Here is a 16630-nt window from a genome sequence, read left to right as displayed (position 1 = left end):
CAGACATAGCAGAGCCCCCCCCCCAACCCCCATAATCACAGTGCACATTATCATATTAAAAAGCTCTAAGAAGTTCTATTCTGTAGGTATTTGTTGAACTTTGACACCAAACTTGACCCCAGGACGCTTTTTCTTTGTGGACTACTGTTAACATTCTCTTCCTTGGCTCTCTGAATGGGGATTGCTGCAGTGATGGCATTGGGTTCAGATCCTTTGGGTGTTCAGCCTTTCAGAAAGCGTTCAGAGCCTAGAGTTTGCCCTTGTCTCATAAATAAAAGACAAAAATTATGCTTGCGAAAGTCCCTGTAAAACCAAGGCCAGGTTTATTTCTATCCTTGGGATATTTTAACCCAGTGAATTTAGAAGTGCAGAATCCTTTCTCCACAAGATTTCCACATGGCTAGCGATCCTTCCCTATGTATTTAGAACCTGGCTACATATTTTCAGGTAAGAGTAATCAGTACCCTCTCAGGATACTTTAAGAAATTATAAGTTACTTTTCTTACAGGCGGATATAAAACTTCTCGAATGCTTCTCTTTACTGATTGCTTCAGAAATTAGAGTTAAATATATTTTAATAGTCATTTTGACACAGTGATATATTAGTCTGACACTTCTGCTTTTTGTGAAGTATTAAATAACTAAAACTTGTTTTCACCTTGTTATATCAGAAGCAGTTTAGCCTCTTAAGAATATGTTGTAACTGTGCTTTGTTTTGGGCCTTTTGTAGTGGCCAGTGTACAGGAGCAATTAACTGCTGGCTTGACTTGATGATTTATTAATGATGATGGTTAACCTCAGTCAATTCATATTGGAAAAAAGTTTACAATAATTTAATAACTGGTGTGAAATGCAATAAGAAGATAGAGTGAAATAGAGATCAAGAATACTTAGAATCCCCCAGCCTGACCTAATTGACCTTTATAGAACACTCCACCCAAGAAATACTTAGAAATATGCCTGAGTCATCAGACATGAATATATGCAAAGGGGGAGAAGTGTAGAGTAATTTTATTACCACTTTTGTTGCCTGGATGATGGTATTGGGAAGGCACCATAGGAGAGGGTAATGAGAATAGTCCCCTGTGCTTGCAGTGGTTAAGTCATGTTTGAAGCCTTCGGAAACCACACACTATCAGATGACGCTGAAGGCCATAGGAATTGGTTTCAAGCCCTAAGGTTTGCATACAGATATTTTTCAGAGCCAATACATTAATAATAGAGGGATTTTTATAAACAATTATTACCTTGCGTGATTTATCTATTTTAAGTTCCTAAAAATGTCGTAAGTACCTGGAAGGTTATTCTCATATATATTTTAAGAGCATCATAGCACGTTTACTGTCTGGCAGGTCAGTTACCCCATTTTACTTTATTTTACTTATTTATTTTTTTGTGAGGAAGATCAGCCCTGAGCTAACATCTGTTGCCAATCCTCCTCTTTTTCGTTGAGGAAGATTGGTCCTGGGCTAACATCCGTGCCCATCTTCCTCTACTTTATATGGGACACCGCCACAGCGTGGCTTGACAAGCGGTGCATCGGTCTGTGTGCGTCGGTCCGTGCCCGGACTCCGAACCTTCGAACCCCGGGCCGCCAAAGCGGAGCGCGCTCACTTAATCACTTGGCCACCAGGCCAACCCCCTGGCTGTCCCATTTCAAAGTCACCCTCTGCCTTCCCCGGTAAGTAGAAAGACTACAAGGAACTGGAGTAAAAGAGGTGAAACCCAGGGAAATGTGTCGATGTCTGTTTGGCTTAATTGAATTAGCATCTTTAATTGGCCCTTCTGCTGCTTGCCTTTGACACTTAACCGTGATGGATGCTAATAGGATCTCCCCAGGAAATTTGGCAGTGATTTCTCAGCTATTGATGAAGCCTGGTGATGTGGGGGTGGCAGTGGAGAAAATTGCGGAGAGATTGGATTGGCAGCAGCAGACTGGGACTGCAGCCTGCAGCGGATTCCACTCCCTCCCTCAGCCTGTCTTTGACTCAGTGGGCACAGCTGAGGAGTCTAGGCCACCGGCACTTGGTCTCCTTTTAATTCCAGTGTGTATTTGCTTTTGAAAAGGTAGCAAAATGGGCCAGCTGCTCTTCCTAATGTTAGGTAAATGATTTTGGATGTCTTCCATTAGCATTTTAACGTAAGAGGAAACTGGGAAGAGTGGACTACAGCTCTGGGAGGAGCTGCATCCTGCTGTTGACCTGAGGCTGAGGGGCAGGTGGACGGGGCTTCTGTGTCCTCCGTGGCTGGCCGCGCAGGGCAGTTGGAAACGTGGATTCAAACATGGAATGGGAAAATTGACCAGGATGCCCAAAACAGATATTGCAGGGCAGAGGTGCCCCAGGTGCGCTCCCAGACGTGGGCTGCAGAGTCACCTGAGGCCGTCATTTCAAGCAGGTTCCCGGGTCCCAGTGCTACCAGGACCTAAGCTGGGGGGTGGGTGGGCGGAGTCCAGGAATCCAGTTTGAGAACTCAATGCCGTTTGAGATGGAGATTCAACCATGCTATTTTCTTAGAATCTTTCTCAACTGTACTTACTTCAAAACTGCGTTAAAAATAGCCATGTCTCATAAATTGTCATTGATAGACATAATCTTTTTTTGTTTTTAACCTTCCAAGTATATGAGCAACGTGGATTCATGGTGCAAAGCCTGTGGTGAGGTGGACCTTCCCTCAGAGCTGCAGGATCTGGAGGACGCCATTCATCACCACCAGGGAATCTATGAGCACATCACGCTGGCTTACTCTGAGGTGAGTGGTCAGTGCTACTTCAGTGCCAGAGCAACATTATTTTTGTGTCATAGCACTGAAAGCTGAAAAAAATCGAAGTTTTGTTAGCCTAGAAAAAGCTTATAGATTTCTAATTAAACTGCAGTTTTATTGTAACTTTTGACCTCCAGTGGGGGTGGGGAGGGCTGGTAAGTCAAACAGGATGGTGGGCAGCGGGCAGACTCTTCGTCGCCCTGTGACTTTTGTGGATTTCTTTTAGAGTACTTACATTTTCATCTGCTAAAACAAATGAAATTCCGATCTTGTCTACATGTATTTAGGAAATACGTATTTTGCATGCCATTCAGTCTAGTCAAACTCAATTTAATCTTCCTGAATGAAACTTTTTAGAAACGAGGGAGACCTGATGCAGCCTCATGTTCTGGATTCCAAAGTACACTCTTTTCTCAAGTATGTAAAGCTATTTGCTGTTTTAGAAGTCGAAGGGTGGCGTTTTTATTATTTTAGGGTAAGTTATTTATCTAATGTATCCCTGTTTATTTTCTGCCACCTTCTTCCGTGCCAGGCTTTGTTATAAGGGCTTTATGCAGTCACTTACGTGATGCCCCCAACTCTGGGACAGGTACTGTTATTAGCCCCGCTGTTACAAATGAGAAGACCGAGGCACAGAGGTGAAGTGACTTGTGCCAGGTCAACAGCTGTAGAAGGTGGAGCGGGGATGTGGACCCACACTAGCCGGCTCCATGTTCTCAGCCACCACTCCGCTGCCTCCGTGTCGTGTCACGTGCTAGACGCAGTGACAGTGACAACTACAGATGGATCGAGGTGTGTCACCCTTGTCCACGTCTTGGTCATCTGGCCCTTCTCACCAGTCTGCCTGTGTGATAGTGGTGAAGTTCCTGGAGGTGAGCAGGAAGTGAGTAGGAATTCTGTGTGTGCTTGCTTTCGGTTAAGGTTTCCTCCATTCTCCTTGAGCAGTGAGTGTCTATACTAGTATACGCTAATGCGAAAGATTACTGTGAGACTTCAGTCAGAAAACGTTTCCGAGCACCTAGCAGAGAGCTGGACACAGAGTAGATGTTCAGTAAACTTTTAAATTCAGATCTTCCTTGATGTGGACCACATCCACACTTGTCAAAGTCGTGGGGACGAATTGGCTGTTTGCTTCTCAGTCTGGCCCTTCCTGCTGCATCAGACAGCTGTCCTTTTCATGTGCTCGGACCAGATCTCCTGACCCCTTAGTGTCCATGGGGGAATTAAATGGACGTGTGATGCGCTTCGATGTTTGTTTCAGAATGTGGTTAAACCTTCTTCCCATGCAAGTTATCTGCATGTTTGTTTCTCTAGCCACCTTTTTGCCTAGTAAGATCCTTTTTTTAGCCCTATTTTATGTTGTCCATGGAATTAAAAAACAATCAGCTCTGTATTATGCTTCTTACTTTTGCATCCAGTGTTTATTAGCTAATTTGGCCATCTAGTTTATTAGGAACTGTATGAATAAGTGATAGCCTTTTTTATAGTAAAAGTGAAAATTGAACAGATCTGTAATTTTTTATCACATTGATTCATGAGGATTACGTGGGTTCCAAAGAGCGTTAAGTTCTTTCCCCTAGTGTACTGTCTCTATGCATTGTCTGATTTCGACCTGTAATATAGAAAGTGAATGACCCTGTTATCCGTGGTGTAACTAGGCCTTCACTCATCTGCTTATTCCTGATTTTCTCAGGACCTGCTTTGCGATTGCCGTAGTATGTTCCAGACCACTGGGGGAGTGGATTGCCGATCACAGGTTGATTAGCAGGAGCTGGGCAGCAGTCTTTGCCTACAGAACTTACCTCAGAATCAACCTGACCTGAGCAGTGTCATCCTCCAGCCCAGCCGGCCAGTCAGTCTGCCTGTCGCCCTTGGCACTTCTAGCAAAATACAGAATTCTGTCACTGTTGCCAATACGTTCTATAAAAATGGGGCATCTTGACATGGGAACTTATTTTTACCTATGGTGAGGTTTCATTAGATTGTAAATTAGAAAATAATTTTATAGCAAGAAAACAGCTTCCCAGGCTGAGGTCTTAAACCACAATTTTTAGCCTAAGAACATCTTTGCAAGTGAGCTGTAAATTCAAGGAGACAGTAGTTTGAGCTGGATGAACAGAAGAGACTTTTCAGCCGAACAGAATGAATTTATTTTTGCCTTTTAAATTATTTAAATTTTGAAGTAGTTTCAGGCTACAGAAAAGTGTTAGAACAGAACAGAGAGCTCCCACATTCCCTTGACCCGGATTGCCACTTTTTAACATTGGCAACATTTGCTCTGCTCTCTCCCCTTACCTCTCTCTCCAGTCATCACGTCAACATCAATACAACATAACCATCCTACCCACAGACCCGTTCGTATTTCCCACCGTTCCAACTACATGCCTTTCTCTTTTCTGGTCCAGGACGCTGTCCAGCAGCGTGCATTACATGTAGTGGACACATCACATTGGTCTCCTTCACAGTGGAACATTCTGTAGTCTTTCTCTGCCTCATGTCTTTGACAGTCTCAGAGAGTACAGACCTTTCATGCTGTAGGATGACCCTCAACCTCCAGGCCCATCCAGTTTTCCTCATGTGCTGACTGTCCCCCACCCCCCACTGCCCCACCCCCACCCCACCCCCGTGTCACAGCAGGGGTACAGGATGCTGACCCCTCCCACCACTGGTGATGTTAGCCTTGACCACTTGGTGTATACTAGATTTCTCCAATGTAAAGTCACCCTTTAAAAATTTGTCTTTGATGAGCGTTTCATGAGGAGATACAATGATGTAATGCAATGTTTGTTCCTCAGCAGACTTCTTCTCACAGCCTCAGCATCCACTGGCAATTCCTGCCCATATCAGCTGCTATGGTGGCTGTCTGATGGTGGGCACTTATTTCTATTATTCCTTCTATATTTATTAGGTGATCTTGTGCTATAAGGAAGAGCTTTATTTCCTTTCTTCCTGATGTATTTGTTATGTCGGTGTGAATTTACAAAATCTTATTATACTCAATGGGTTATAGTCTAATACTCCATTTTGATGCTTAAATCATCCACATTTGCCAGCAGGAGCCCCTTTCTGTGTTTTTTTACATATGTCCTTATCATTATTTGTGCATTACTTTCTAGCAGAGCAAGTAGTTCCCGGGCTCATCTTGTGCTTTCCCTGCCTCTCTCCTGAGATCAGCCATCTCACCAAGAGGTTCTGGTTCCTTGTAGTGTTGTGTGGTATTTAGAAACTAAGATCTGGGTGCTCAAGAGTGCTTGTTTGCTTGTGGGGTATCAATGCTTCTAGGTCCCCTGAGCAGACAGAGTCAGGAAACACGTGTATGTGGTGTGTACCCATCCGTCCATCACATATATGCATACATCTGCAGCTGTTGCTGTATCTATCTGTGTCTATCTCTATTTAAACCCCATTTTAAGCATATTTTAAGTACCACACTGGTACTTCCATTTCTAATCCAATCCTCAGGGTTCTTTCCAGCCTTTCTTTTTCTATATAAATCCCTTCTCGGACAGCAAAAAACGTGGCTCCCTTTATCTTTAGTATATTAACTTATTTGTTCAGTTAGTCTATTGGCTCAGTCTTCTCAATCTCGCAGCCATCCTCTCTGAGCCCTCACCCCCACAGCCCACTTCCTTAGAAAGCCTGGCACGGGACCCCTGTGCTGGCACCTCCACCCCTCACTGCCTCAGACCCTGGGCACCATTTTCTCCACGCCAGGAGGGGAGGGGAAGACAGGAAGGGAAGGACTGCTCTTGTTTTTTAAGTGATTTTTCTTTTCCTAAATCAGTGATTTTCTCACTTGAGTGTGCTGGTTAAAAGTTTGGCTTCTCATACCCCCCGCACCCCAGTGAATCTCCATTTTTAGTAGGTTTCTCTAGTGATCCAGGGACTCTGATGCGATGCTTCTCAGACCACACACTGAGAGACATTCCTACCCTGTTCTGAAGAGTCGTGGGTCTGCCCAGGAGGCAGTCATCCCACGGAAATTTATCGAGCCCTGCTATGGATACAGGGTTATGTAGGGATAGGAATATTTATATGTAGGGCTTTCTCTTCCTTTTCCTTTTCCTTTTATCTTCCTTCCCTCCCACCCTCCTTCCCTCCCACCCTCCTTCCTTCCTTCCACCATTTTTTTCTTTAAATAGGGTCTACAGTTTCTAGTCTCTGATGACACAGGTTTGCAGTGGGAAACCTTCCCGGCATTTTTTTCCAGGACACAAACACCTGCTTCTCTGTATTTAATTAGACTTGTCCCGTGTTGCTCCCGTTTGTGTTTTAGCAACAGGAGCATACCCGTGCCTCATAAACACTGGCTTGCTTCAGCTTCCCAGGAGTGGGGCTGCTGTTGTCTGATGTAGCGGATCATAGGCGAGTGAAGCCATGTAAACTAGGAGATAAGCTGCAGTTTTAGAAACAGCCTGTAGAGTAGTCATTTTTAACATTTTATTTTAAGCAAGCAAACTCATCAACTGCTTTCTCAACGAACTAAATTCATATAAATGATTGTTATCTCAGTGTGCCCGTGCCATCCTGTGAACCTGAACACTGAGTATTTGAATGGTGAGGTGAGATTGTGTGGTGAGTGTCCACGCGCCTGCTGGAGGTACTTGCCATCGCAGCTGTGGGTGGCAATTCTTAGGGCAGGAGAAAGGTGAAATGCCGCACCCAATCCCTGTGGCTTCAGGGTTTAGTTTCTGCATCTGTTTCTCAGTTTAACAACTGTGCTGACTTACTGCACTCTTCTGCAGGGCCTTTTGGAAATGACTGATTTGCTGCCTGTGAAGTGGGTTGAACTTCTTTTTTTGAGGCACTGCATACGCGGGTGATGGCATGATTAGTGTTATTAGCATGCAAGGAAAAAAAACAGTAAAATGACTCACCTCGATAGTAAACTTACTACAGTCATCTGTCTGTGATGTGTGTGGAGTTCAGCTACCTTGCTGTAGAGTAACTTCTATAAAGCGGTGGTTTCAGAGCCTCATTAAGTATTGCAGCATCGCTCTAGATAGGCAGGGTGCTGTAGTTAACGTTTGGCACAGCATCAGAGCCAACAGACTGTACAACAGTCTCTCTCCTTATCCAAAATCGAGGCCCTGTAAGGGCTTGAATTATAGGAACAAAAGAAGTCAAACCCTGGAACGTACAGAATGTGCGTGTTGTGTGCATACATCTGACTTAACTAACTGGGCTGGGCCGGCAGTTTCCTGTTTTGGTCTTTCCGTTCTGATGATCCCACATAGAGGTATCAGAGAGTCAAACATGGTCAGATTGATCTGGTTTTGAATAAGAAACCTAATAACCGAAGGAAATAGAAATCATCATTTAGAGGTCCATCCTAACAGCTTTGCCCAGAGAAAACCATCTTGGAGGGGAGCCAAAAATTCTGAAGGCAAGGATTGCCTTCTCTCTGTTGAGTGGCCTCCCTGGGCATGGAACACACCGCTGCCAGTATGGGACCTTTCAGGTCATTGGCCTGTGTTGTTGGTGGGAGCCTCTTAGTGCAGCCATCTTAAGACAGGTTTCACCTCCTGACTCAAGGATGATGTGTTTGCCCGTCGAGCTGAGGAGTGTCAACTGCAGCTACAGAATAAGCTGGGTCCTCATGTGCTGACCCTTCGTCACTCTTTCCTGCTTTATTAGATTTGAACCTTGAAATTATTAGAACCTTGATTTGAGAATCATTTCAGCAAGAGCTGGAGAGGGTAGTGGTGGCTGTGAAGCCATATCCCAGGCTTGGGGTGGGGGTTTGTACTCTGCGGCTCTGGCGAGCCAAGCCCTGCAAAAGGATCCAAACAGAGAATGTTGGTTTGAGTTTATGCAAATTGTGCAGTTAGTTCATTTCATAGAAATTTTGAAGAAAGACTGCCGTTTCTTTACGACATGCTAAGTAAGTGTAGTCATTTCTAACCATGCCTTGATGTGTTTTGTGTATTTTGCTTATTTTGGGAATAACATTTCCTAGCACTTTTAGGTCTACGGTACCACATTTGGACCTAATTGCCGTGTCATAGGTCATGTTTGGTCTTTGGGTGGTGGTCTTTGCAACCTTTTGTCGTAATCTCCGAGTACTGTTATCTTTCCTTAGATCAGAGCAACATTCTTACTTTGTGCATGTGAAGATTATTCCTGTTAGAGACTCTTAGCTCCAATCTGATTTCATGGGAAATGCAGAGATCCAAATACAAGAAAGAAGAATACACAGTCTCTGTGAGGGCTGGTGGAACGTTTTCTAGGATAGCGTACAGGAATCCATGTTACAAATCTTATGTGCAGTTTGGATTAAAAGTAAATATTCAAGAACCAAACCATTGTTCGAGATTTTAAACAGTTAAGTTTCCTCTTAAATATTAGAAACAGACATACCTTTGATATGGTAAACTTGTAAACGTTAATCACTTTTTTTGGCTTTAGTTAACACTGTGTGTTTCCTAACTCATTTAGATATTAGAGCATATTAGTTCATATATTTATTTATAAAATGTTAATCTTTGTAAAATGTGACCTTTGCTGCCCTTCAACTCCCTGAGCACTGTATTCCAAGAAAAACAAAGCAGAACCTGAAAAAAAAGCTAATTTGATCTGTTCAAAAATTACAGAAGTCCTGCTTTTTGATAATAAAGGTTGATTTTTCTTTTCTGCAACTACTGTCCCTTCAGAGGACAGGGTTTGACTGCCTGAAAGCTACGAACACTTCTTAAGACAAAACATATGACTTAAGTAAATTAATTTGCCTGGTTTTGTAGTTAAGAAATCCAGAACTGCAATACATGCCATAAACATATGTTAGTTGTTTTAGTACTTAATTTATATATGAGTATTTTGTCTGTTATATACTTTTTTTTTTTTTTTTTTTTGTGAGATCAGCCCTGAGCTAACATCCGCCAATCCTCCTCTTTTTTTTTTTTTTTTTTTTTTTTTTTTTTGCTGAGGAAGACGGCCCTGGGCTAACATCGGTGCCCATCTTCCTCCACTTTATATGGGACGCCGCCACAGCATGGCCCACCAAGCAGTGCGTCGGTGCGCGCCCGGGATCCGAACCAGCGAACCCCGGGCCGCCGCAGCGGAGCGCGCGCACTTAACCGCTTGCGCCACCGGGCCGGCCCCTGTTATATACTTTTTTTAGTCTTTTCTTTCATAAATTTTCTTCTAGTTATTCTGTACCATTTAAAAATCTTCATCTCTATACAATAGAACAGTAGTCTTCATAAAATTCTAGCATATTTTTCCCATGTAATACTACTGTACTTATAAAGACAAAGACATTTTGCTAAAAGTTACTGAAATATATATGATATCCTTTATGTGCTTAAACAATACTTTTGTTTGTGTGTTTTGTTTTGTTTTTGCTGGGGAAGATTTGCCCTGAGCTAACGTCCGCTGCCAGTCTTCCTCCTTTTGTGTGTGAGCTGCTGCCCACAGCGTGGCCACTGACAGACGAGTGGTGTAGGTCTGCACCTGGGAACCAGACCTGGGCTGCCATATCAGAGCATGCCAAACTTAACCACTAGGCCACCAGGGCTGGCCCAAATAATACCTTTTAAATTGACAAATCTATGAAAGCTACATTGAAATAAAATAGCATTATTCCTGAAAGACTTATTGGGGACATGTTGTATATGAACATGAGTTTGGAGTCACGTGGTGTCCGGTTTTGGTGGGTGCGACGAGTGTTCTGTTGCCTGGGATCTTTCCTGCCACTTTTGCTGCTGCTGTCTCTGTCATTAAATGACAGTACCAGCAGTGGCACTAACAGAAATGCTTTAATCCCTGCTTAGGAATTCCTGGAAGGCAGAGCATTGCACAGTGCATTGTCTTATATTAAAATAATTGTGTGTTCTTGTACTCAGCCATTCCCCACGCCCTGCCACCATGAGCAAGCATGTTGTTCTAAAGCCAGTGATGATTTCCGCTCTCGAGCTCCGATAAACAGTTGTGAAGACACCCAAGGAAAGAAAGATTTATTGGAATATTCTTGCTCAGATTGCTTACTCATTTCCATAGTAGCATATTAATGGTGTCATGTGCATGCCTTTGCAAACTTGATGAGGGCTGGGAACACATTTGTTATTTTGTATTGGTGGTGTAAGATCCAAAACAATGGCTTAAGATAGAGATTTGCTTTCCGCCAGTGTAAAAGAAGTCCCAAGGCTGGCATTCCAGGGCTGGTGTGATAGCTCTGTTAGTAAGAGGATCTCTGGATCCTTCTGTCTGTCTGTTTTGACTTTTGTAGCAGGTGGCCTGCCATCCTTAAGGTTGCCTCAGGGTCATCAATAGCTGCTGAAGCTCCAGCCATCTCCTCCAAATTCTTGTCAGCAGAGAGGAGAAAGGTAGGGGGGAGTGAGCATATTCAGCTTCTTAAACATAGCTTTCCTGGAAGCCCCATTTAACATTTTTTGCTTCTGTATATTGGCCACTCCTATTTATAAGCGAGGCTGCGAAATGCAATTTTATAGCTGGGTATTGCTGTTCCTGACTGTGGGGGTCGGCTGTTAAGGAAGGCGAGTGGACTTTGGGGAGGCACCTATTAGTTTCTGCTACACCTTCTGATCTATATCCTTCTGACACATGTTCACAAAAGCACGTGCTCTGGTGTACATTTCCTGACTCGTGTATTATAAGGAGTAAAATGTAGAGGAAATGTTTATAAAGAATTCTGTCTAGGTTCTGTACACTGTGAAATGTGTGAGCACTGGTTCTCAGTCCTAAGAGATGCTATACCCGCGTTTAACAAAAATTTTATGATGCCTGCTGAAATAAAATGTGTGGATAATCATCTACCTTCACTAAAATTTATATATGTACGTATATGTAAATTACATACATACTTTAATATAAATTAGAGACAGAAGAGAGATGATTTATGATAAAATGTGTTTCAGTCTATAAATGCCTAACTACATGTAGAATAGAAGAGAAAAAAATTAGATATTCAGATGCTGGCCATATATTTAAAACCATTGTGAATATAGCAACTACAAATGCAGACTGGACATTTGTTATGTTGGTGACTCAAATAGGAGAATGGTGTTATCTTGCTGATATTTTGAAATGGGGAGCAACTCTTGTAAACTCTGAAGAAAACCACGCACTGCCTTCCTTTGATTAACATGGTGATTGCATTCCTGGAAAAATCAGTGGATGTTAAGAATAGGCAAAAAAGAAAAAGAAAAAGAAAAAACTTCGTATTTATGTGTTAAATAGAGCCTAGCCCAGATAATGACAAAAAGCAGGACAATTCTTTATTATGTGGTATATCGTGCCTCTGAGTCCATCACAGTACATCCCTTCCCCCCGGCCTGTCACTGTGCCTCCCCTCCTTACAGTCATTGTCAGAAATGTCCCACAGGTTTCAGTGACTTCTGGGGGCAGCTGAGAGCCCTGCTGTAGAAGACTTGAGTCTCCACTTTGTCTCTTTTTACACAGGCCTAACACTGACGCAGGGGTCCGACTGGTTCTTTCTCACCCTGCTTTCTTTGGTTATGTCAGCTTGACTTGTTTCTGCTTCAGTTTTGCTGTCTTGATGTGTTAGATCAATTTAATCTACGAAGGCTGATAGCCTTCATAAGGAATAGTCAGCACTTCCCACAAGGGTCTCAAAATCAGGTATTGGAAAACAAACATGTTAAATTCCAGCACAGCCTAAGGTTGTGAGAGGATCAGAGGAAGAGTTGAGAAAATTCCACAGGCCTCTCACTTGCCACCAGTTGTCAGTTGTTAGAGGTTCCCGTGTTGTCCTGTCCCACGCACCATTCCCCCTCTCTCTATCCTGAGGGCTCACCTCTCAACCCTGTATGTGTCTCTTAACAAGGCAACTCTGTGTGTGTCTGCTCCTCCTTTCGGTGGAAACGCAAGGAGGTTTTTCAGACACAGAAGTATCTGAGCAGAAATATCATAGCTAAGAGGACTGACTTAAGAAATCCCTGAATCACATAACCACGTTACTTTATGTGACAGTGTCCCCCCCCCCTTTTTTTTTTTTGGTGAGGAAGATTAGCCCTGAGCTAACATCTGTTGCCAATCCTCCTCTTTTTTGCTGAGGAAGGTTGGCCCTGGGCTAACATCCATGCCCATCTTCCTCTACTTTATATGTGGGACACCTGCCACAGCATGGCTTGATAAGCGGTGTATAGGTCTGCATCCAGGATCCAAACCCACGAACCCCAGGCCACCAAAGCGGAGCACGTGAAGTTAACCACTACGCCACCAAGCCGGCCCCAGCAATGTCTTTTTATTGTCTGATGGGGTCATATTTTTTCTACCACATCTGGTATAATCATAAGTCTGAAGAATCACTTAAATGTGAAACATACATCGTGCTTTTCCCTCCATAGTCCACCCTCACCTTTGCTTATTTCTTTGGTCAGTCTGAATGTTCCAGAGAGTTAACTGCCATAATATAGCACTGAAATCTCATTTAAAAAAATTATGGCATTTTAATTGAAATTAATTTTTTAAGGTAATGGACCAACTAAAGTGGCATGTTTTGATTTTCTATTTTTTGTGTGAAGTAAAATTGTCATCCAACTACGTCAGGTTTAAGTACATATTCCTTGCCTAGTGCTAGATTATTGATTTGTTTTTAACTGAGGTTTCAAGATTCAGCATTAAAATTTTGCTCCATTGTGATTGTTGCGTTCTCTCTAAGATAGTATTGCAAGAGAAAATTATTACTTTTAAATTTTAATTTGCAGATATCCCAGCAATGCATTTTTATATGAGCCTGACTTACGTCATTTAAGGCAAAATACTATGTTTATTCATTAAGAGTAACATCTACCACAGTGTTTTATGATGATGAATGTTCTTTTAATTCAGTGTTTTACCACATTTGGTTTTGTGGTGTCATTGGATAGCTGACGGATTTGTTTTAAATTTTATAATTTTATTTTGTTCTTTATAAAATACGCGTTTGCCTAAAACTGTGGCTCATGTTTGTGCGCGCGTGTGCGCACGTGCATCAGAGGATGGAATCTGCATAGCCTGGGCAAAGCTGCGAGTCTCGAGTGCTCACTCGTTTGTAACCCCTCGTCTGTTTTGCGGCAGGTGAGCCAGGATGGGAAGTCGCTCCTGGACAAGCTGCAGCGGCCCCTGACCCCCGGCAGCTCCGATTCCCTGACGGCCTCTGCCAACTACTCCAAGGCCGTGCACCACGTCCTCGACGTCATCCACGAGGTGCTGCACCACCAGCGGCAGCTTGAAAACATCTGGCAGCACCGCAAGGTCCGGCTCCACCAGCGGCTGCAGCTGTGCGTTTTCCAGCAGGATGTTCAGCAGGTCAGTTTCACGTGCCTCTTCCTCGTAGAGAGCGGCCTGGGCTGGGTTGAGAGTTCAGGCGAGTGCATCGTCACACCGGGCACGTGTGTGCTGATGGAGCGCACAGAAGATACAGATGGGAGAGGTGGGAGAAGAAAAACACTCATTCACGCACGGAGCTGCTTTCCTTACCGAGAGTGAAAACAGGGCTCTGAGTACGCGTGCTCAGGCTGCTCTCAGCCGCCGCCTCCTAGGTGCAGAACACACGAGATGATGCGGGGTCTAAACTGGAGACGCTGAGCTTTGTTCTTGACGCAAGTCATTCTCAGTTATACTCATTTGTGAGAACAGTGCTGGTGGTGCTTATACCAGGGTGTTGTTACAATTTAAGATTCATCTGCCCTGATTACGTAAGCAATAAGCTAATCATGCTTCTCTTCCCACGTGATAGTGCAGTCCGTGGTTCAGAGTAGGTGCTTAATAAATATTTGTCTAATTAATGAAAAGTGGGCTTTTGTGACTGTTCATTTCTAAACAGTTGACATCTCTTTTGTTGTTGTTGTTGCAAGAATAAGAGTAAGCCCAGTCCCCATTCTGGTTATTTCCTTGTTATGGAATAAGGAAGATTGTCCTGCTACCAGGCTTCTGAAGATTGAAGCTGTGGGAGCATATAAAATATGATATGGCTTTAGTGATAAACAAGATAATATTGGTTTCCTTGCCCTTAAATAGAGGGAAAAACAAGGGTGTGAATGAGGTGTGAACTCAGGACGAGGAATTCTGGGGTTTGCAAGGAAGCCCATGGCATCCAGGGGAGTTGGCGTGAAGCCGCAGTGATGGGTCTGGAACAAAACCACTCTCTTCTCCCTGGGCGTCTGAGAGGCTGGGTGCATTGTTCAGACATGTCAGAGCTCAGGTTTCACTCTCCCCAAGCGTCCTCTAAGGTAAGTGGGTTTTCTGCTGAATGGATTGAGGTTGTGGAGAGTCCTGCTGTGTTCTGATGAACACACAGATTCTCCATATGTCATTGACCATCATTCTTCACGTAACATGAATCTGGTGAGTTCACAATACTTTTAATTATTCTATAATTTTTCATTTTTACATACTGTGCTTTGATTCTACATAGGGTTTTCAAGTTCTCTGAAGGTTGCACATACAAAGGGCCTCAGGAATGATCATTTTGATGTTATTCATGCTTCTTTATAATGTTGTTATAGTCGAAGAAAATAATTGCCAGGAAAAGAATATAGAGTAAGGAATGAAGAGGGAGGAGTCAATGTCTAGGAGCTACTGTGAGAACTGGAGTTGTAAAGTTGAAAGCATAGATATTCATTTTTCCTAATTGTCCAAAAACTTTCACAAACTGTGAAATGTGAATAGTTTAAATATAATTATGAAAGAATTGTCTGCCTTCCTCTCCGTCCTTGGATCAAGTATTCATCACCCCTCCATGGACCAACACACTTGCTGAATTTGCATCTGAAGCATTAGCAAGGGTCCCCCCCCCCCTTCTTTCTCCCCTCAGCTCTCACGGCTCCTTGGGGCCCTCAGTCACATCAGAATGAGCCACTGGGCTCTTTATGTCGGGGGAGGCGTGACAAAAGGAGGCCTTTGGGAATAGGCCGAGGAGTCTAGCCATCTGATTTGGCGCCAAGTACTTAATGCGCTTGAATCTGAAAACAGCAAACATTAATTTTTATATGTACGAAGATAATTATGATAATTATGAGGCCATTTCTTTCAGATAGCTTTTTTTCTCAAGAACAGCCCATTGGGTTGGATGTCAGCAGGAGAAAGTGTTGTGCAATACACATATTGTGTATAGGGTCCCGTTAGCATTCCATAGAAAATAGATGGTTGCTCTTTAAGAGAAACGTTTTGTTGATTAAATGATCGGGAATGGTTTGGACTTGTTATCTAGGCTTGACTTGTGAAGCAAGGAGCAAAGTTGATAAGATTTAAGCAAAGCAAACATTTTACCTTGAAGGAGTCCATAGGATGTCAGAACCAAAAATGTGGTTCTGAAACCCAAGAAATTATAACACATGGAAATTTTTGCCATAGTGAGAATAGACCAGGAGAGGTAAGTTGAGAATAAATGCAAAAAAATCACGATACTTTAGACAGACGTTATCAGCAGAAGATAAATTTGTAAAGACAAAAACAAAATCTGCAAAAGCATAATAAGCCAACTAGAGGTACCACAAGTGGTTTTTGTTAGGTTGTTTTAGGTGATGAAAAAGCGTCTGTAAATACTGTTGAGAAAAAAGAAAAGCACCTTACTGCACAATATTATGGAATGATGACATTTTTATGAAAGTAACTCTCCAAAATATGCTTGTCTGTGGGAAAAAACTTGAAAGAATAGATGCTAGAGTATTAACAATGTGTCCCTGAGGGAGGGAAGGGTGGAGAATGGCATGGGCAGTTTCATTTTTTAAACAGGAGTAATTTTGGTTTGGTGGTTAATTTTTTTTTTTTTTTTTTTTTTCCTAACAAGGAAAGGCAGTTTCATGATTTCTGTATGGAAGGTGTTTTGGATGGGAGTCAGGTGCTGAGGTTTGGAGGCGGGTGAAGCTACTATTGCATAGCTCTTACCACTTGTCCAAATCAA

General features: G+C 43.0%; 1 protein-coding gene across 4 annotated transcripts in view; it reads left to right on the top strand.

Annotated features, from left to right (window-relative positions):
- Positions 1–16630, top strand: part of TRIO (trio Rho guanine nucleotide exchange factor) — a 355129-nt gene that overhangs the window by 153301 nt on the left and 185198 nt on the right. For 3 of the 4 annotated variants that reach the window (XM_058564328.1, XM_058564327.1, XM_058564330.1), the window contains exons 8-9: positions 2620–2751; positions 13804–14034. In XM_058564328.1, the coding sequence (XP_058420311.1) occupies positions 2620–2751; positions 13804–14034 (363 nt within the window). Of the gene's footprint in view, positions 1–113; positions 2345–2619; positions 2752–13803; positions 14035–16630 lie in introns of those variants that run through there. The other variant, XM_058564329.1, reaches the window with a different exon arrangement.

This window comes from Diceros bicornis, chromosome 20 (genome assembly GCF_020826845.1).
Source record: "Diceros bicornis minor isolate mBicDic1 chromosome 20, mDicBic1.mat.cur, whole genome shotgun sequence".
In the NCBI taxonomy this organism is placed as follows: domain Eukaryota; kingdom Metazoa; phylum Chordata; class Mammalia; order Perissodactyla; family Rhinocerotidae; genus Diceros; species Diceros bicornis.
The sequence above is the reverse complement of the archived record's forward strand: the minus strand, read 5'-3'. Positions and strand labels throughout refer to the sequence as shown.